General features: G+C 40.3%; 1 protein-coding gene across 2 annotated transcripts in view; it reads right to left on the bottom strand.

Moving 5' to 3' along the window:
* CycC (cyclin C) overlaps window positions 1-22,954 on the bottom strand; it is a 226,468-nt gene that overhangs the window by 55,883 nt on the left and 147,631 nt on the right. For both annotated transcript variants that reach the window (XM_090386000.1, XM_090386009.1), the window contains exon 6: window positions 17,685-17,776. In XM_090386000.1, the coding sequence (XP_090242126.1) occupies window positions 17,685-17,776 (92 nt within the window). The remainder of the gene's footprint in view (window positions 1-17,684; window positions 17,777-22,954) is intronic.

Here is a 22,954-nt window from a genome sequence, read left to right as displayed (position 1 = left end):
AGAATACTGGACAATCCTAATCATACAGCCAATACGCTTGATCTTTTTCTCACAAACAACCATTCTAAGTACACGGTCAAAGTGAGAGGTCCTTTAGGCACTTCAGATCACAACTTGGTGATTGTCTCTTCTTCAATGGAACCTTTATCTCGTGGCTATTCCCAACCTCGTGTTGTTTGGCATTACAAGAATACAAACTGCGATGACCTGTGAGACTTCTTTTCTTCTTTTCCTTGGTCAGATTACTGTTTCAAAACTTCTGATATCAACATTTGCTCAGATAGTGTCAGTGAAATTATTCTTGCAGAAATGGAATCCTTTATTCCACACTCCACTTTAAAATCTCGTCCTTTATCTAAACTTTGGTTTTCCAATAAATGTGCTAAGGCTGTTCAAGAGAAGAATGTTGCATATTGTAATTGGCTTGTTTCTAATTCTTCAGTTTCATTTTCTGCCTACACCAAAGCTCGCAACAATTGTAAAGCAGTTATTAATCAGTCCAAACTAGAGTTTGAACAGGCTAAGAGTAGAAAACTTGCTTTTTGCCCTAATGGTAGTCGAGCATTTTGGTCTCTTGCCAAAATCATTTTTCTTCCAACTCATGTATTAATGATCTTGGTAAAACACCTCCCAGCAATCCCAACATGTTCCATTCAATGCCTCCTGTGGTCTTCCGTCAAAAGGATGTCGGAAGGATTTTGACGAATCTTGATGCTAAGAAAGCTCTAGGTCCTGATGGTATTTCTCCACTTGTTCTCAAAACCTGTGCTCCTGAACTTACTTCTATTCTTTGCCGCCTTTTTTCACTTTCTTATTCCAAAGATGTTTTTCCTTCTGCTTGGAAATTTGCTCACATCCAGCCAGTTCCTAAAAAGGGTGACAAATCCCTCCCATCCAATTATCGTCCCATTGCAATTACTTCTACTCTTTCTAAAGTAATGGAGAAATCAATTAACCGCCAACTCTTAAACTACCTAGAAACCTTCTGTCTGATCAACGATCGCCAGTATGGATTCTGTCAGTGTCAATCCACTGGTGATATTCTGGCTTACGTTACCCATTTATGGACTAATTCAATGGAAAGGTTCGGTGAAACACAAGTAGTTGCTCTTGACATCTCAAAGGCTTTCGATCATGTTTGGCATAAAGGTCTTCTAAACGAGCTTCTCATGGTTTGCCAACTGTTTTTATTAATTGGTTATCCAGTTTTCTCTCTGATTGTTCACTGAAGGTGACTGTAGATGGCTCTCTGTCTTCTAACTTCTCCACTAATGCCGGTGTCCCCCAAGGTTCATTTCTTTCCTCCACTCTTTTCCTCTTGTATATTAATGACCTTCTTCCATTGAATGGAAATCCTATCCATAGTTTTGCCGATGATAGCACATTGCATTCCACTTTCCATTTTGAGAAATCTTGTCCTGCTCAATCAGCTTAAACTTCTCGAAAATCTACTACCAATTCCTTAAATGCCGATCTTCAGGTAATTCTCCAGTGGAGCAAAGACAACTTAGTTGATTTCAATCCTTCTAAAACTCAGTCTTGTCTTATATCTCGCAAAAAGGATTCTTCTGCTCCTATGCTTATCTTTAGTGACACTCCGATTTCTAGGCAAAATGATATATCTCTTTTGGGGATTACGCTGACTTCTAATCTCTCTTGGCACAAGCACATCACAAATATTGCTTCCTCTGCATCTAAAAAACTTGGTTTTCTCTTTCACTCTCGGCGTTACTTTTCTTCCAAACAGCTGCTCACTCTGTATAAATCGCAAATCCGCCCTATCATGGAATATTGTTCCCACATCTGGGGTGGTGCCCCCAAAACCACTCTCAGGCTTCTTGATTCCATTCAGAAGAGGGCAGTTAGGTTAATTACTGATTCATCTCTAACAGAGTCTCTCCACTCGCTGTCTCATAGACGTACTGTTTCTGCTGCATGCCTCTTCTACGGATACTTCCATGGGCACTGTTCTTCTGAATTGGCTTCTATAATTCCCGCTCTCTCTTTCAAAACAGTCCGAACATGTGCCGCCACCAGCCAACATCCATTTACTGTCCAACTTCAAACCCACAGAACCAACTTTTCATCTTCTTCGTTCATTCATTAAACTGCCGTTTTCTGGAACAACCTTCCTTCATACGTATTTCCTGAAAATTACAGTCTAAAGAAGTTCAAGTCCAATGTCAACAAATATCTTCTTTTGTCTTCTCAACCTCAGCACGGTACTAAGTACTATAGGTTCTAATACCTCTCTGTTTGGGGTTTACATAAAAAAAAAAAAAAAAAAAACCTTTAGTTTAGGTGCTAGCCACCGTGGCCGGACCTGCCAGAGTTTAATTAGTCTCTTGGTACACCTGGCCGGCATCCCTGTTGCTAGGTATGGTAAAATCGGGTCCAACTAGGCGCCCGGCGACCAACAGGCCAGATGAATAATGGGCACAACAAACTACATACCACATGACCTATACATTATTTTTAAACCTCTGGCATAGACAGGGTACTGTCACTCGATACATAGAACATACGTGGAGATGGGAGAAATCCCCGGAGCCGTCTGACCCTCAACGTACCTATACCTATGATACCAGAATGCCCTGGGATCCATCAAAGTATCACTGCATGATTCTTACTTCGTAGGAGGTTTAAGCAGGAAAAAATATGCTTTATGATGGGATGCAATATTGAAAATTTATTGTCTAATGCAGACACTGCACTCATGGAATCTGTGTAAATTATACTGCTAGTATCGTGGAAAGTGTTTATATTCTCTAGGGCTAATTTTATTGTGTATAATTCTGCAATGTAACTGCTACATTCAACTGGTAGTGATATAGAAAGTGTAAAAGAGGAAAAGACAGCCGCTACATCAACAGCAGAATCTGTTTTCAAACCATCTGTATATATTATACAGCATTGGGCATTGTTGAGGGCATGTAGTTTAATACTTTCATCTGCCAGGGATTTCTTTCTCCATTGCTGAAAATAGGTATCACAGTGAGGGAGAGTTACAGACCAAGGTGGATCAGGTACATCATTCTCTTGAAGCATATTATCAAAATTTATGTCCTAGGCATGTATCAATTCTTTTAATCAAATAACAGTGAGTCTATTTTCAGTAACTTTGCTGTTGTGGAACGTCAACCAATCGGAGCTGAGAAGTAATGGTTGAACAGGATGGGCTGGAAGGCTTTGAATTCTGGATGCATAATTAAGGAGCAGCATTTTCCTTTTGAGGTGAAGTGGAGGTTCATATGCCTCTACATACAGACTCTGGACAGAGGATGTTCTAAAGACTCCTTGTGCAGTATGAAGGGCACTGTGTTGGATGGTATTCAGTCTGGTTAGTGCACTTTTCCTAGCCGAGTCATAGACAACCGCTCCATAATCTAAATGAGACCCAATAAAAGCACAATACAGATGTCGAAGAGAGTATCTATCGGCACCCGATTTCATGGCAGAAATGAACCGAAGAATTTTTAGTTTCTTTAAACAAACAGTTTGGAGATATGTTATGTGAGAAACAAAGTTAAGTTTGGTGTCTAACATTAAACGTAGGAAATGAAGATTACTGGTGAGAGGTATCAGGTGTGGTTCTTTAGCCGAAGTTCCTGTTCTGGATGCAGCTTGCATTTTTTGCAGAAGTGAATTGCAACTGTTTTTTGTTCTGACATATGATATCCGTTCTGCTGTGTCCATATTTCTAGCTTATTTGTGGAAAGTTGTAGCTGTCTTTCAATAGCATGAATATTTTTTAACTACAAGATAGAGCGAGATCATCAGCGTACATGTATAATTCGGCAGTATTGGGAATGGTGTGGGTTATAGTGTTCAGCCTAAGTGAAAAAAGAGTAGCACTAAGTATTGACCCTTGTGGGACACCTTCTTGGGTACAGATACGAGAAAGTACTGTTTGATAACGGAGCTGAAAAGTTCTGTTTTGGAGAAAGTTTTGAATAAATTTTAGTAAATATCCTTGCAATCCTAGGGAATAAAGTTCTCATAATATGCCATACCTCCAGGTTGTGTCAAAAGCCTTTTCAACATCCAAACTAACCATTACAAGATGGTCATTTTTCACATAAGCATTATGGTTAGTCTCTGCTTTCACCACGAGATCCAAAGTGGCTCTATTTTGTTGGAATCCAAACTAATTGTTGTTTAGCAGCTTTTGAGTTTCAAAAACTCAGCTGAGTCGTCTGTGTATCATCCTTTCTAGAGTTTTATCTAGACCACTAGTGAGGGATATTGGTCGGTAATTTTGTCGGAGTGATCAATCCTTTCCTGGTTTGGGGGAGGCTAAAATAATGGAGTGATGCCAGGTACCTTCAAGAAAGATCCGATTAAAGAACGTTATTAGCAAATTCAAAGATATATTGTTTAGATGTTTCAGCATTACGTAAAAGATTCTATCAGCTCCAGCAACACTATTAGCTGATCTTTTTAATGCTGTTTGGAGTTCAAAAAGACGAAAAGGTTGATTGTAGGCTAGAGACTGGGTAGTTTGGAAGTTTATCTTATATTTTTCTGTTTATGGCGTTGATTTGTAGAAAGGAAGCAACATAAGCTATAGTGGCAGATGTTTCAGAGAAAGTTACTGCAAGTGCGTTAGCTATTTCTTGTGGTGAAGATATTTCTTGTCCGTTTTTGGTTAAAATTGGAGCAGAAACTGGTAAATATATATATTTCTTTTATGAAAACCCCAAACACGAAAGGTATCAAAACCTATAGTACTTAGTACCATGCATGGGTCGAAGGAGAAGTATGGGGGGGGGGGTGCCGGAAACTTTGCTCTAGAAACTAAACATGGGTTTCACCACTTCAAGCCTCCAATAAGCAAAGTGGTGGTATTTCACCGGTTGATGAAAGTCATCTATTTGCCATTTAGTTGTCAAATTTTTTTCCAAATAATTTTACTGCTAGTGTCTTTTTGACACAGGAGGAAAACTGTATCCATGATTCATTTTTGGCTTGTCTTCTAATTTGTTGTGCTTTTGCCTTAAGCCTTTTAAACTGAATTAGGTTGCTGGTGGTTGGAAACTTACAGAACAGGTTCCAGGCTTTATTTTTTTCCTTTTTTGCTATAGTACAAGCGTCATTCCACCAGTGTTTAAGGTTTCTGTGTTTGAAAGCAGAAAACTGTGGTATTGATTCAGAAGCTGCTGCTAGTATTTATTTAGTAATGTGCTCAGTGACATTATCAATGGATCCGAGTCGTACCAATTGGCTATCAAAGGAAATGAAGACAGAATACTTTTCTCAATCTGCTTTGGAGAATTTCCATAATACCCAATGATCAGGGCAAGGTATCTGCATTGTTTGAATGCTGCATATAATTGGGAAATGATCACTGTTGCAGATCATTTAAAACTGTCCAATCTATAATAGGAAGTAACTCGGGAGAACAAATAGATAAGTCAACTGCTGACATAGATCCCGTGGAGAGATGAGTGTACGGGTTATGACCAGTGTTCAGGAACGTTAGGTTCAGTTGGTCTATGAGCTTTTCTCTCGAGTGCTCTCTATTATCCATGTGAGCAGATCCCCATAGTGGATGATGTGCATTTAAGTCACCAAGAAGACAAATAGGAGATGGTATTTGTTTTACAAGATCTTCTAATTCTTTCAACATGTAAATATTGTTAGGTGGAAGGTATAATGAGATTAGAGTTATTGTTTGTCCCACTGCTACACAAATTGCAACAGCTTCTAAGTGGGTCTGAAGCGGTATGTTTCTTGCTGAAAATTTACAATCCACTAGAATTGCAATGCCTCCGTGTGCATGGCTTGAAGAAATTATCTTTTCTATAGGCTGTATAATGTTTAATCGAATAAGTTACCTGTAGATTTAAGTGAGTCTCTTGCAAGTAAATGGCTACAGGATTATATCATGAGATCAAATCATAGATATCATCAGTATTACTGCATAAATCTCTGCAATTCCATTGTACAATGTGCTTCATTATTTGGTTTTAGAGAGGGAAGATGATTCTGTCTGTTTCTTGTAAGAGGGAGCAGTTTGCTTTTGATGATCATGTTTAGTCTTATCCTTTCTGGGAAAAAAAGGCATCCATATTCTGTACTCCCTTCTACATCATTGGTTCCAGTAAGTGAACATCCAGTCTCCATATCATCTTCTGCATGAAGATGGACTGTTTCTTCTTGTGCATTTACAGCTTCGCTGTCCATGCTGCTTGAATTTGGTTATTGCAATTCAGTGGCACATTGTCTTTGTGGTTTCCTTTGTACTTTATCGATTGATGTAATTTTAGATGGAACTGAGAGTGGGGTATTTTTTTTTTCTTCAATTGAAACAGATTTGTTAGTGGGCTGATTTGTCAATAGTACAGATCATGCCCATTCTGCAATGGGCATGTTAGGTGGGATTGACACCTCTGTTTGGATTGCAACAGCTTGACAGTTTTGGGTAGCAGTAGCAGAGCCGTGTTTTGGCCTTGACTTGCCTTCGTGATATGATACTTTGTTTTTGATCTTAAACTTCTGTATCTTTTTTTTCCATTTTCCACAGATCACATGATTTTGAATAAGCTGGGTTATCCCTCTTACAATTTGGGCACTCTGGAGATTTTGCAGTACAATCTGTTTGAGAATGATTTTTCAAACCACAATTAGGACATGTAATTTCACCTCTGCATGTTGTTTGAGAATGACCGAATTTTTGGCATTTGAAACATCTTAAGGGATTTGGAATGTACGCATGGACTGGGCAGTGTAGATAGCCTGCTTTCACTGAGTTTGGTAAATCTGGTGTACTGCAAGTCAATATGATATTTCGTGTTGGAACTAGTTTATCGTCCTTTCGGATCATAATTCGCCTTGCTTGTGTTACTTTTTGTTCCTGTAATTCCGTAACTATCTCCTCTTCAGTGACGTTCAATAAATCCCACTTACTTATCACTGCTTTTGAGGAATTCAGTGTATTATGCTGCATGACCTTGATTAGGATTCCGCTTATAGTACTTTCAATAACAGTTTAGAATGTCTTGCCTTGTCTTGCCTGTGTGGTTCCAATTAATAGATCTCCTGACTGGAGTCGTTTTACCATTTTTGGTGGTCCTGCCGAATTTTCAAGACATCTTTGAATGACAAAGGGAGCAATTTGCTTACTGGTTGAGTTGATAATGAATGTATTATCAGAAAAGCTGGTGGTTCTGATTTATTAGAATCTGTTCTCATTCTTTTTGGGAGACTCAGATGTTTCCTTCTACAGGTGTCAATATGTTGAGAGCGTGTTGGCTCTAGTGGTGGATATTCGTCGCAATCCATTGTTGCTCCTTTTAGCCCTGGGAGAGGGGCTTCCTTCTCCCAGGTTACCAGCCCTGCCACATGGAGGCAGGAGTGGTGCCAACCAGTGACCAAGCGATCAGAAAAATAAGTAACGTTGCAAGCAAGGTTAGCAGTGATGTTGCAAGCATTCAGCAGTGACGTTGCGAACATAGGTTTGGTTTGGTTTTTAATGGCGCATTGGCAGCTAAGGCCATAATGCGCCAAGACAAATTTAAAATGTTATTAAACATTTTGGTAGCAAAAGCTACCATGTCCAACAATTAATTATTATGTTTAAAAAGGTATAAAAGTAAAAGCATAAAACTGCTTTTAAAATATTGTCTCTGTCACATATTATCTGACTGAGTGTAAATGGCTCGGTCAAATTATTAAAATCAGTAAAACACAAGCGTCGTGCTTCAATAAAAACAGGACATTCTACAAAAATGTGACTGACAGTTAAAATTACATTACATATCTCGCACATAGGTGGGTCATCCGCCCTCAGCAAGTAGGAATGCGTTAGATGACTATGACCTATGCGGAGCCGAGCAAGAACAACTTCCTCTCTTCGGTCCCTGCGTAGACTGGACTGCCATTGTGCAATTACAGGCTTAATGCGATGTAATTTATTTGTGGCCTGTCCGTGCCAAGAATCTTGCCATTGGGAGAGTAATTTATAACGTATTATTTGCCTGTAGTCTGTATAGGGGACTGACAGACAATGATTATCCAGGGAAATGGCTGATTTAGCAGCGGCATCAGCCGATTCATTTCCCCGGATCCCAATGTGGCTTGGGATCCAGCAAAAGCGAATATCATATTCCGATTCTATGAGAGAAAAAAGAATCTGCCAGATCCTGGACAGGATCGGATGAGGATTAAAACTCACCGATACCAGAGCCTGTAATGCGCTTGATGAATCACAATAAATCATATACCTCTGGTAGTCGCGATTTTTAATGTGATCTAGGGCTGATTGTATTGCATGCAACTCAGCAGTATAGATGCTAGTTTCTTGTGGGATCTTATAGGATAATGTTTTGTGAGGGAACACAACAGCAGATCCCACATGACATTCTAACTTTGAGCCATCTGTATAGATTGGCAGAAAGTCAGAATACTGCTGTCTATGTGATGCAAAGAGTTGCTGGTAGACAGATGGCGGTGTCGTAGCCTTCTCCCAGATCTTAATGGAGAAGTCGCAAGTTGGAAAATAAGCATGCCAGGGTGGAAAGAATTGCCTTGGTGACTGGGCAACGTTGTCTACCGTCAAGTTGAGCTCATTCAGCAGCCCTTGAATGCGAATACCAAAAGGTTTGTTGGCAGTCCGACAGGTGTTGTAGAGGTTTTCCCAGCGCGGCTCAAAAACGGATGGCCACGTGGGATGATCAGGCAGGGATTTTAATTTGAAGGCGTACTGTAAGGACAACTGCTTACGTCGAAGAGACAGAGATGGTTCATTTGCTTCAACATAAAGGCTTTGGACAGGAGATGTGCGAAATGTTCCAGTGGCTGTCCGGATGGCTTGATGGTGGATTGGATCTAACCACCGAAGTGCACTATCTCTAGCAGAACCATAAACCTGAGACCCATAGTCGAGTTTGGAACGGACAAGTGCTCGGTAAAGGGGAAGAAGGGTAGAACGATCTGCACCCCATGAAGTTGACGAAAGGGCACGAAGGATGTTAAGTCCTTTGACACATCTTGTCCTCAGCTGACGAATGTGTTGTAAAAATGTCAGCTTTTTGTCGAAAATAAGTCCAAGGAATTTGAATTCTGTTACAACTGGGATGTTATTTTGCCCAAGCCTTAATTCTGGGTCAGGATGAAGATTGCATTTGCGACAGAAATGTACACAAACAGTCTTCTGTGATGAAAATCTGAACCCATTAGCCAAAGACCAAGCTGTAAGATGGTCAATGGTTTTCTGCAGTTGCCTTTCAATGACCCTCATATTGCATGAATTACAAAATATAGCAAAGTCGTCTACATAGAGGGCATTGTTTACAGTGGGTGGAAGTTGTTCTGCGATAGAGTTTATTTTGATTGCGAAAAGCGTAACACTTAGAACGGATCCTTGTGGGACTCCCTCTTCCTGAGAGAAAACTCGAGAGAGGGTGGATCCTAAACGGACTTGAAATTGGCGATTCGAAAGAAAGTTTTTAATAAAAACAGGAAGGTTACCTCTAAGACCAAAGTTATAGAGGTCTTTTAAAATTCCAAATCGCCAGGCTGTGTCGTACGCTTTTTCAATATCAAAGAAAACTGCTACCAAATGCTCGGATTTAATAAAAGCATCACGAATGGACGTTTCCAATCGGATTAAATGATCCAGAGTGGATCTATTTCTTCGGAAGCCGCACTGTGTCCTGGAAAGCAGACCATTTGTTTCTAAATACCATACGAGGCGTGCATTAACCATTCTTTCCAGGACTTTGCACAAACAGCTTGTCACAGCAATAGGACGATAGTTACTTGGATTGCTAGGATCTTTTCCTGGTTTTGGGAAAGCAAGGACGATAGCCCTTTGCCAGGAATCCGGAAATTGTTTCTGAATTAAAATTCTGTTAAACAGAATTAAAAGGTGATCCTTAGATTGTGGTGAGAGGTGTTTTATCATTTCGTAGTGAATGTCATCGGGCCCCACAGCACTTGTATGCGTGAGAAAGAGTGCTGCATTTAACTCTTCCTGTAAAAAGGGCTTGTTATACACTTCAAGCCCTTTTGAAGAGAAGTTTGGTGGGTTTTTCTCAACTTTCTTTTTCAGGGCCAAAAACTCTGCGGGAAAAGATGTTATTGCAGAGATTTTGCAAATGTTTCCCCTAGACTATTTGCAACTGCAGTTCGATCTGCAATTGGACATCCGTTGTGCTCGAGGATCACTGAAGGGCATGGTGGATATTTTCCCTTCATTTTCCGGATCTTATCCCAGACTACTTTGGAGCTAGCAGCCTGAGTTATAGAAGTTGTAAAACGAATCCAAGATTTCCTTTGGCTCTGACGTCGTACATAGCGTGCTTTTGCACGTTTGAATGATATTAAATTTTCAGTGGTGGGATATCGGCGGAATATCCCCCAGGCTTTGTTTTGCGCTTTTTTTGCTGCCGTGCATTCTGAATTCCACCAAGGTTTCTGGAATAGTGGGAACCGGCTGGATGATTTTGGGATTGCAATTGCAGCTGCTTGGACAATCGTTTCTGTGACATGAATGACTGCTTCATTGATTGGCTCCTGACTGACTGTACGGATATCAAGGTTTGCCAGATGTTGAAAGGCATTCCAGTCAGCCTGATCAATCTTCCATCGCGGTAAACTAAATGGCAGACACTATCTTCCACTAGTTAGGGTGGTTATCACGGGGAAGTGATCGCTTCCATATGGATTTTCTTCTACCTCCCAAGTAAGTGAAGGAAGGAGAGAAGGGGAGCAGATAGAAAGATCAATGGCAGAGAATGTACGGGTAGGCATGTGGAAGAAGGTGTTTGTTCCCACATTTAGGAGGGAGAGATCATTGTCAGTGAGCATATGCTCTATGACTCGTCCCCTTCCATTGATGTCAGCACTACCCCACAGAGTGTTATGTCCATTGAAATCCCCACGAATTAAACAAGGGGAAGGCAATTGCATGATAAGATCATCAAGGTCTTTCTGGGGGATGTCAATCCCAGGTGGCAAATAAACAGAGCAGACAGTTAATAAGAACCCCCACTGTAAGGCGAATTGCTACAGCTTCAATGCTAGTTGTAAGCTGCAAAGGCTGAAATGGGATCTGGTTGCCGACGAGGATTGCGACTCCTCCGTGGGCAGGACCATCCACAATTCTATCCTTACGAATGATGGTAATGTTATGCATGGTGGGGTCATCATTTGCCTTTAAATAAGTCTCCTGTATGCAAAAGCAAACTGTTTTGTGCTTTTGCAGGAGTGCCTTGATGTCGTCAGTATTTTGCCGGAATCCACGACAATTCCACTGTAGGAATTTAGCCATTATTTGGACTTGGTGGGTCCATCAGGCGGCTTCCGAGGTGCTGAGGGCTTAATTTTGTCAGTCCTGGATTTATCTTTCCTGGGGAAGTATGGACGCTGTCCTGTGTCTATTTCTTCCTCTGCGAAGAGTTCCAAAACTGACTCATCATGTACCTCCTTCTGCTCGACATCCATGTTTTCCTGGGTACTAGGTGTTACTTCCCCTTTCTTATTCTTTTCTTTTGCTTTTGTTACTTGTGGAGCATTTGGAGGTACCGATATAGGAGTGGCAGCTGATTGGTCCTTCTGTGCAGGTTTTGGGGAGCTTAAAAGATAACGTGCAATGGGAGTAAATGATTCTTTTGGAGGGACGGACATGTCCGTCTGAGTCGCAATCGAACACCTCCCTGCTACCTTCTGGGCGTAGGTAGGTTTTTTGATGTTAAGAGGTTTCACTGCTTTTCTTGCCTCCTGGTACGATATGTTTAGCTCTGCCTTCAGCCGTTGAATTTCTTTTTCTTCTTTCCACCTCTGGCATGCCCTTGAATAGGCCGGATGTTCTCCCTCACAGTTAATGCAGGTGGGTTTAGTGGCTGAACATGCTGTTGCTTCGTGGTCCTTTGCACCGCACCGGGCGCATGCAAGGACTCCACGGCAGGCCATTTGAGAATGTCCATACTTCTGACATTTAAAACACCGTAAAGGGTTCGGAATGTATGGACGCACTGAACAGTTGATGTATCCAGCTTTAATCTCATCAGGAGGTTTGGGAGAGTTAAAAGTCAGGATAACACTCCTGGTTTTAACTATTTTTCCATCCCTTCGCCCAGTGATTCTCTTGACGGCAGTAACTCCCTGTGGTTTTAATTCGGAGCAGATTTCCTCCTCGGTGACGTCGAGAAGGTCCCACTCCGAAATGACACCTCTCGATGAATTTAGTGTTCTGTGTGGTGTCACTATTATGGGTATACCTCCGATTGATGTTACTCGGAGTAGATGTTCAGACTGCCTGTCATTTTTTGTTTCAATCAAGAGGTCCCCAGAACGGAGCCTCTTAACTGACTTGGGTGTACCTGCTAACCCATCCAACCCTTTTTGTATAAAAAAGGGCGACATTTTACCAATCGGTGTTTCGTTGGTGGAATGCATTATTAAGAACCTTGGGACAGGCCCTGATGGTAGTTCGGTTCGCTGCCTCTTTGTAGCAATAATGCTATCTGCCTCTCCGTCATTATTTTCAGATAGGGACTGGGTTGGGGCCCCTGAAGGAATATGTTTATCAGGATTCATGAAGATTTTTAAATTGTTCAGTGCCCGGGCTCCCCACCCACCACGGAGCCCAAAGGGACGCCCACTACCCGGCATGCAATAAATGCGCTCGGGAGTGGGACGCCAGGGCTACCCAGACACTATACCCGCACCGCCGCCAGCCTGAATCCTGTCCCTCGGACCATGAGGGTAGGGGCGTGGCATTGACACAGTTGACCCTCGCAGGCAAGCCTACTAGCCGATTGATCCTAGCCAGGCCTTCCAGGACCACCCGTCTTGTCGAAGCAGGGGCCAAAGTGGTGTATTGAAGCTGGGCCCCTCAACCACCAGGATCCCCCTTTCCGAATTTCCACGGGTCGCAGCGCACGGCAAACACGCCGGATTCCATTGATGTAAGCCTGGAACCTGGGCTGTGGGCGTTGGATGCCAGTGATGCTAGTCTGGAATTCCAGAAGCGTCACTGGGAGGTCCCCTCACCACGTACAGGTGCCCACGTCGAGGGGCGAACATAGGAGAGTTTATGAAAAAAGCTAGTACTCGCCCTAGGAAACACTAAAAATTCGCACTATAAATCGCTTGGCACTCAGGGCCAATTACTCATACGAGTGAAATAAAAATTTCCGTGTCCTAAGTACCTCATCCACCATGGAATCCTACAAGGGGGTGCCCACTCGTAAACTAGCAGGCACTGCATACACGAATGGGACCCTATACCCATGTTTCCAATAAGTCTTGATCCCATCCCAGCACCAAAGGGAGGGAGACTTACTGGAAAGCAGTTGACCCTAGTAGTAAGAACCCCCCCGCCGATTGATCCCAATCAGGCTGGGCCAGAACCTCCTGTCTTAGCGAAGCAGAGGCCAAAGTGTGGTATTAAGGCTGGGACCCTTAACCACCAGGATCTCCCTTCCTGAGGTGCATGGCTGCATACGCAGTATTCCAATGATGTAACCCTGGAACCAAGATATGGGCGATAGTCCCAGTGATGATACAGGTGCCCATGTCGAGGGGTCACCAGTGAAGAACATTGACAGAATCCATAGTGGCAATCATTGATCAGATGGAAGGTTTCTAGATAGTTTATGAGGAAGTTGTCACCCTTTTCAGGAACTGGCCAGATGTGAGCACATTTCCAAGAAGGAAAAACACCTGTGGAATAAGAAAGTGTAAAAAGGTCATACAGAACAGGAGTAAGCTGAAGAGCATAGGTTTTGAGAACAAGTGGAGAAATACCATCAAGGCCAGGTGCATTTTTTGCATCAGGACTGTTCTCTGATATCCTTCTGATGGAACCCTGGGGGATTCCAATAATGTTATTAGTGGAGTCCCCAAGGGTTTGATTTGATTTGATTTTTTGTGGCACAAAAGCAGCAAGGTTATAGTGCACCATGAAAATGTTACAATTCAAAAAAGATGAGATTGGTAACCTCTAAAAAATTTATCTCATCAAAAGTGCATATATATAAATACATGTCAAAAACAAAAATCAGCATAAGAGTAAAAATAAATTGTATATTTCATATGAATATATACAGAGCTTTTTTTTTGTAAAAAAATAGGTGCCGGTACTCATTCTTTGCTATCAGGAAAAATTGAAAATTAAAAGGATATGAAAAGTACTCTAAAATTTTTTTTTTTTCCTGATATTGTTACTTTAGTAGTAAAGTTTTTGGAATAAGAACAACAAATTTAGTATATTAACACAGTTTATTAAGCATAAATTTATTATTCAAGTATATAAAAAAATTGGTAAAATATGAGTAAAATAAGTAAATAAATCAGTAAACTACTAAGTGCCAGGCATACAGTATGAAGGGTCCGTAGTCACAAATGGTCGTTAGTGTAGTATCTCAAATAGAGAGCTTTATGGTAGCTGAAAAAAAAGTTTCTAGTAGTTTTCTAGGCTTGGCCTAAAACTGATCAACTAACAAAAACATTGTCTATTTGAGTCTTTCCAGTTGTTGTGAATGACAAGGGTGGGAGAAGCAACTCTGACTTCTTCCTGGAGAAGCGATTAAGGCTTTTGGGGTCACTTCCTGCCAGTCACTTCTGCCGTGCAAGACTCTGCACAGGCGCCTCCCCACTACTGCCACCTTAACACTGGCTCTGAGTACCTCCTTGCCAGGACAATTCCAGATTTGAAAATTGTTAAAAAATATTTCCCATTGCAAAATTTATAAATGACATTTATAGAATTATTAACTAACTATTTAGCAAACTTTTTTGTCACCAAAAGGAGAGTTACTTAGTACAAAGAAGCGTGCTATGGAAGTGCAATAAAAAATTGGTATTTTAATTTTAAAACAAAAAGTAAATGACAGATTTCAATTGGAACAGTTTTCCCTTGATAAGCATCGAATAACGCAAAGCTAGGTGTAAGGTGTTTTTTTTTTTTTTTTCTTGGTAGTTGTTGGCGCATAGGTTTCTGTGGCCATAATGCACCTCCCAAGGTTTTTGCAGTACTTTGATCCAAGCCCGAGGCAGGAATCGAACCCACGACCTTTGGGTTGCCAAGCACGCACTTTACCCACCCGGCTAGCCCAGTCGGCTAGGTGTAAGGTGTATTTAGTGTCAGACGGCACCAGGGGATTCCCCAATCTCTGCATAGTTTTCATTGTGGGTGTACCAGTTCGCTGGAAATGACAGAGATTTAAAAGTGTATGGATATTGTATAATGTGTAGTGTCATGTACCATTGATCATCTGGTTGTTTAGCCGCTGGACCCCTTCTGAGGCCCAACGTTGCCCCACCTTTGTCCCGTGGAGGCAGACCAGGGACCCAGTAGTTTTAGTTTCATTCTGGCAGGTCCTGCCACCTAATTTCCTGAGATTTCAGTGGCTAGGACATGAAAAAAAAAAAAAAAAAAAAAACACGCGCACGCTCTTTTATATGCACGTATATACAGACAGATCCATACATATGCGATACATGTATCCATCATCATCCGTTTTGATGATCGTTACGTGAGGGGGGGAGATATCGCTTGCATAATAAAGGCCAAAAATATAGGCGAACCGTAATTTGGACATAAGTTTTTGTGTGTGGGGCATTTGCTGGCATAAAGATAGTGGGTGAGAGACTAAAGGCTGGGGGGGGGTTAAGGTAGAAATATGGGGATGATAGTATAGGCAACCACAGAAGTCAGTAAGGCAGGCCCATGCCTCACCAGGAGAAAATAGGGGGTGCCGGAGGGAGGGGAGGGGATCATCCTCCCACTGGCACAGGGGATGGAAAGGCACCAGGCAAGGGAGCCCGGTGCGATCGCCAACAGGCATCTGCAGGAAAACCATACATAGACCCTGCTGGTGGTGACCAATCTGGTGTCATGTCCGAGTTGTCATCCGTGGGACCGGGATCCCATCCATGTTAGTCATGGATGGGATCCCGGGTGTGGTTTTTTGCTTTATTTCCCAAGCCTTCCAGTTTTCAGGAATGTGTCTTGTTCACATAGACCCAGCTGGTGGGGTGTCTAAGTTTGACAGTCATCTCCATTTGTTATTCATGGGACATGACTCCCATCCATGTTAGTCTACTTTGCCATGGTTTGTTTCCTGAGTTTTCTAATTCTTGGGGATAGGTCATTTCTGGTGACCCAGTCCAAGCGAGCTGAAGAACAAATGTTCTTTGGTTATAGTGGTAGTGGGTTATGGTGATTTGGTTTCTTCTCCTCGCGAACAGTGCTTGCGTGTAATCCGAGAAGGCTTGATACTCCTCCTTCGTGTCTAGGAGGTGATGTTCTTGTCCCTGCGGTAAGTAGTGAATCCTGGTGAATAAAACACCATGTAGGTCTTCATAGAGCCAGCAGTCATATATGAGGTGCTGCCAGCTCTCCAGCCCCATCTCCAAGTTGTGATCTGGGATGCTTAGAGGACCACTAACCTCGACAACATACTTGGAAGGGTTGTTTGTCAGAAAAGATCGAAATTATTGGCTGTGTGGTTAGGATTGTCTGGTATTCTGTAGGTAAATGAGCAATCTGTGTGAGGTTATTAATAATGAAAAAGTCTTGGTGTCTTGACAGCTGGGTCTGTGACTAGAAAACAGAAGGATGAAGTTGTGAACACTGAAATCACCAAGAAAAATTACCTCACTCTAGGAAAGTTGGACCGAAGAAAGTTTCAAAGAAAGGAAGTCAAAGAGTTCCAAGTGTGATTAGGGGAGTTGAGAGAACAATACAGGCAACAGATGAATTTGACAAAATGTGGTAGAGAGATTTTAAGAAGATTTCTCTACCACATTTTCCAGAGAAGATCAAAAAGAGGAAATTCTAAATTACTGTCTCTGACAGGGAATATTAGAGCAGAAATATGCACAAGTACTACCTTTAAAGAGCAAAAGGAATCATACAGCAAATAATCAGGACAGTGGAGATGAGCAGTGGTTGAATCAGCTGATAATTGGGATTCTGTCAGAAAAAAGAAGTGGGGCTTGGCAGACAAAGCAGAAATGGACATCACTGAGATTGGAACTGAGACCACATATATTTGTGAAATGAATGAGGAAGTGTTTGTGAGGTTTAGGCCTTTTCATAGATAAGTTTGTTCTATTAGTTTGACTATTTAAGATGCATTTGATAGTATGAAAAGGTGGGGAGGATGTTGTATGAAGTAATGAAATTTTTGGATATGGTGTAAGCACAGCAAGAATATACCTGGTGCTTGACATAATATGGCCTCAACAACAGACACAGAATGCCCATGACTTGTCTTCATCACCCACAGGCATTCCAAAATATGCTTAGCAGGCACTGCAAAATTTAGTGCCACCTTGTACTTGACTTGCTAATGTAGTATCAACACACATTGTGTGTGTGTGTGTGTGTGTGTGTGTGTGTGTGTGTGTGTGTGTGTGTGTGTGTGTGTGTGTGAGAGAGAGAGAGAGAGAGAGAGAGAGAGAGAGAGAGAGAGAGAGAGCGCTTACAGACATGACTAGTAGCCATAACATCTGGAATAAACAAAAACCGTTTATATGTATTTAAATATCTGTGTAATAGTGAAATTGTGGAAAGTCAGAATGTGCAATTCCTTCCAATTATCAAGATTGCACAAGGAAAACCAATGCTAAAATTGTACTCAACACACCTAAATTCTAAAATTACCATTTTAAAATCAATGAAACAAATATTTACCCAGTCATTAACAGCAAAAAAAGTGTTCTCTTACCATCATTTCTAGAAGGTAAAATTCACATTCTAATACATGAGTCATTCTGTATGGAAATTCTTGTGGATAGGCATAAGAAAACTTGTTTTTCACTATTAAATGAAAAATAGAAAAGTAAATAATAATACAATTCTGTAAAAGTAAAGATTTATAATATTTGTAAAAATGATAAGGTCAAGAGATTAATTCAATATCAGTCACCTTAACTTCTAAAAAGCTGTGTTAATTAGACACCTCTAAATGGTTGTTGACAGAGGGGCTGTGGTAGATGGTTTTGGGCCCCCCATTTTAACTCAGAGGAAGAACCATGGGATTCTGATATATTCCCAGTATCATAAAAAACAAAACTCTTTTCCAATCTGCTGCACATTGATCACCCAGCTCTAATCCATATATTACATATCTTTCAATAAAAAAATTGTTCTTGTTTATACACCAGCATGCCCACCAGGTCAGTAGAGTTTAGAATAAATCAATCAATACAAATGTTTATCATATTTAGCAATCATGGGCTCGAACCCCCGGTCCACTCGAACAGCGAGTGCTACTGCACTCCCATTCCTGACCACTTGGAAGCAGGATCTTTGGTTTTTCTATACAAAATTCAACAAATAACTCATGACAATCAAGAAAACATGCGATAAAAGAAAATGGTAACATATATAATTATTAGAAGAAACAACAATTCTGTTTAAATGATTTTAGTAATTCACATGTATAATTTATTAATTTACTCTGATAAATAAGAAGCTTAATATACAGTGGATTCAGGTTATTTGGGCCACCGGTTAATCAGGGCAGCCGTTATTTGAGACAAATCTTAAAAAACAGAACCCAATCGAGCAAATAGCCAGGGTTTACTTCGCTTAATTGGGGCAAAATGACGTTTAATCGGGGCAGGAGACCGCTGCACTGGAAATTACCCTACAATTGTCTCCGACCGTACCACGCAGTTCGGTCCAATTTCTGGAGGTCACAACCATAAAACAATAAAAACAATTAGCAGTCACCCATTTATTGGGCTTTTCTGTTAGAGCAATCTATCATAAATGGATAGTAAACTCGATCTTATTGAATTTGCGATAATACTGACAGCTGGAATTCTGTGGGTTATTATGGTAAAATGTGTTTACACTTCCATAGAATCTTCAATCATATAAAAAAAAATAATTTTCAGAATCTTCTCTTCATTCCTATTTTTAAAGCTTTGTAACTCGTTACTCCGTTCTCGCTTGCACATATTTTGTTACTTGCAATTTGTGTGTACTATGTTCTTTGTTATTATCTGCTTATCTTTTTACTGTTTTAAATTTTAACCCCCACCCACAAATGTCAGTGAACAGAAATGTCAACTAGTTTAGTTAGTATGTACATGTTACAGTACGTATTAATTATTCCGATTATCACGTATATTCTTCCGAATTTCACGTATTTAATTTTTTAATTGGTAAGGTAATAAAGGGTAAATTCGTGCTTAATATACTTTACTTTTATAGCCTGTGGATAATATTCCTCCTAATAGAATTAAAATTCAATTCACAAACGTGATCACAATGACCAGCGCTTACTACACATCGTATAGTGAACGGTACTTTACTACAGTGAGTTCGTTGTACCGTGATTTGATTGTACAGTGAACCAATTGTAAAGGGGGGGGGGGGTACATTGTATTTTTAACTATTTACGTGAAACTTCGGATAATTGAGGCAGCCGCTTAATAGGGCCAAAATGCACTAGTCCCAATGTGTTCCAAATAACCGAAATCGACTATATTAATATTAAGCTTCTTATTTATTCATAATAATAATATTATTGAACAAGTTAACACTTTCAAATACCTAGGATACCACCTGTCATAAGAAAAAGATATTGAGCAAAAAATAATTAATTACATAAGAATTACTAAAACTATAAACCATATTTTCAAATCTAATCTGGTGCATAAGAAAATAAGGACACAGATACATAACACCCTCACCAGACCTATCTCAACCTATGGCTCAGAGACATGAACAATGGGGATAGGAGGAGGTTGACTGGTGCAGAAATGAGTTTCATGCAAAGAACAACAGGCTATACCAGACTTGACAGGAAAAGAAATCAAGACATCCTGTCAGAACTGCAGACAACCTCAGTACTGAATTATATACCCCCAGGGGCTCACATCTTGTGGGTATGGGCTCGGCACACCCAGGGTCCTGAGCTGGATATCATCATTCTTCTCTTTCCTGTGATTTCCTTCTACTTTTGTCTCTCTCTCTCTTTCTCTCTCTCTCTCAGGGTAACTAGGGAATTTTTTTTTTTTTTTGGCTGGTGCAGCATAAGTCTCAGGCTTCCTTGCACCACATAGCTAATAATAATAATATCAACTCATACAGAAACATATGGATCCAGCATGTAAATAGAATGGAGGATGAACACTATCCGAAAGAGATACTAAACTACAAACCCCAGGGAAGGAGAGACAAAGGCACACCCCTGCACAGATAGAGAAAGACTGTAACAGGCCACTAGGCCTAATACTGGACAGGAAGAAGAAGAATAAGAAGCTCTCTGATACTTTACTGTAGCCATAAAAGGCACAAAGTGTTTCCAAAAGTCACTGAAACACTGTTGTTTTAATTACTGAAAGTAGTATTGAATTACAAAGCAAACACAACCAGAAAGTGCTATTTTTTGACTGCCATTTTTTTTTTATTTAACCTGATAGTAAACATAGCAAAAACATATCCAAGCATGGCTACATTGGTGCATCAGCAACAGAGGCTATAATGCAATAACACCAGTAAAACAATAAATGGCAATAAAATATTACAGTAACATAGTGACTAATGAAAGTTGGATACTATGTAAAAAAAAAAAAAAAGTGTTATAAACTATACAAAAGAAGAAAAATTTTTAAAACATATATATGATATGCAAGTATAAAAATTATATGCAATAACGTACAGTATACTTAAATATAATTAAACAAGTTAATTAATCTTAAATAGTTAAAAACATATGATCATTGTCACAGTATCTGACTGAGTGTATAGGGCTCAGTCGGATGGCTAAAAGGGGTAAAAGATAGTAGGCATGCAGCATTAATGATTAGTGCATAGTCTGATGCTGGAACAGGGATATTGCTTAAACCTAAGATAGTTGTATTTTTTGCAGCTTTATCAGCGAGTTCATTGCCCAGAATGTGCTGGAATCCAACAGAAGGTGACCAATTGATGGGATTCTTCAATTTGCAGTAATAAGCTTCTAATTTCATCTGTAAATAGGTTGAACTTTATCAGAGGAATTATATAATGCCACAACTGAGCTGAGGGAATCAGCATAAATAACAGAATTTAAAAAACATTCAGAACAGAGATTTTCTAAAGCTAGTTTAATTGCATATAATTCAGCTGAAACAATACTGAATTCAGATGGAAGGGATGTTGAAATAATGGCATTCGGAAACACTGCGGCTGCTTCAACGTTAAAATTAGATTTAGAGCTATCTATATAAATTGGGGAAAAATCACTACATCTTTGAGTGTGAACTGCATGAAGTTGTTTGACAGTTGATGCTTGTAAAATATTCTTTCCCCATTGGCAGAGGCGAGTGTCACAGGTTGGTAGAGGAGCCCATGGTGGTTGAGTGCAAGTTGCTACCTGTTATACAGAATGGATGGAAACATTCCAAACCTGTGTCAGTTCAAGAAGGTGAAGACCAGCTGGTTTTACTAGGCTAGGTTTATTTCTGTAGAGGTTTGCTAATGGTGGATTGAATAGGTATGACTGGATGGGTTACAAGGCACAACTTTGTATCTTGACAGCACACTTCAGAACAGTGTTTTCCTACATAATGTTAGTGGGGGCTTGTAGAGACTATGTACTGGCAATGTTCTGAATGCACCACGCGAAATCCTCAAGGTGCTGGGTTAAACTGGATCAAGCCAGCGTAATGCACTCATTCTGGAAGAATCATAGATGGGAGCTCTGTAATCAAGATGGAATCTGATTAATGCCTCATATAACCGAAACAGGGATGTACAATCAGCACCCCATGTTTGGACGGATAGAGCTCTGAGTATCTTTATAACTTTTTTAGACAGGAAATACATACATATTTAATATGGTCTAAGAAATGTAACTTGTTGCCAAGGATTAATCCTAGATATCTGATACCAAATTGCTATCTAGGATATCCTAGATATCCTAGATAGCAATTTGGATGTAGATATAAGAAATTTGAATTTCAGGATTCAGGTGAAGTTTGCATTGTCTACAAAAATGGATAGCAACTGTTTTCCTGATGTATTTTTTTTAAGTGATATCTGAAGCTGTCGTTCAATAGATCTCATATTTTGGAAAGGAGATGGAAAGGTCATCTGCATAAAGTATATCTTAACTGTATTTGGAAGCTGTTTAGTGATAGAATCTATTCTAAGAGCAAAAAGAGTGGCACTCAGTACTCATCCCTGTGGAACACCTTCTTCCTGAATGAAGATTTCTAAGAGGGCATGTTGGTATCAAACTTGAAAGGATATAGTTTGTAGAAAATTCTTCAAAAATATAGGAAGGGTGCCCTGTTCACCAAGAGAGTAAAGATCACTAAGCATGCCATCCGTCAGGCAGTGTCAAAAGCCTTCTCTATATCTATTGAAACCTTTACTAAATGTTCGTGTTTAACAAAGGCACTGCGAATGGCAAATTCAGCCTTGACCATGAGATCCAAACATGACCTGGTAGAAAGCTATGTTGACTATGGCTCATTAGATGTTCTGACTCAATGATCCAGAAAAGTCTACTATGCACAATTTTTTCCAGGATTTTGCTGAGGCAGCTTGAAAGTGATATTGGTGTATAACTATGGGGGTTGGTTGGATCTTTTCCAGGCTTTAGGAACACCAAAACAATAGAGTGATGCCAAGAAGCTGGATACACATTTTTTAAAAAAATATAGTTGCAAAAGACCAGAAGGAGGTGCAAAGCTTTGTCATCAAGATGTTGAAGCATGATATAATAGGTCCCATCTGGTCTGGCAGAACCATTGTGGGCTGTTCTAATGGCATGCAAAAGTTCAGAATATTGCAGAAGTTTGTTAAATGGAAGGAGGGCAGTTTGAAAGTTAATAGAATGCTGTACTGTAGTGTTTTTAATTTGGTGGAATGATGTAGTATAAGCTGATGCTGCTAACATTTCAGCAAAAGTATTGCACGTTTGCTATATCTAAAGGGAGTAGATAGATCTCACCCATTCCAAGAGAGAACTGGAAAAAGTACGGTAGGTAACTT

The sequence above is a fragment of the Mastigoproctus giganteus genome, chromosome 1 (assembly GCF_048544385.1).
Source record: "Mastigoproctus giganteus isolate SK-2022 chromosome 1, ASM4854438v1, whole genome shotgun sequence".
NCBI lineage: Eukaryota > Metazoa > Arthropoda > Arachnida > Uropygi > Thelyphonidae > Mastigoproctus > Mastigoproctus giganteus.
This window is presented reverse-complemented; position numbering and strand designations above follow the sequence as displayed.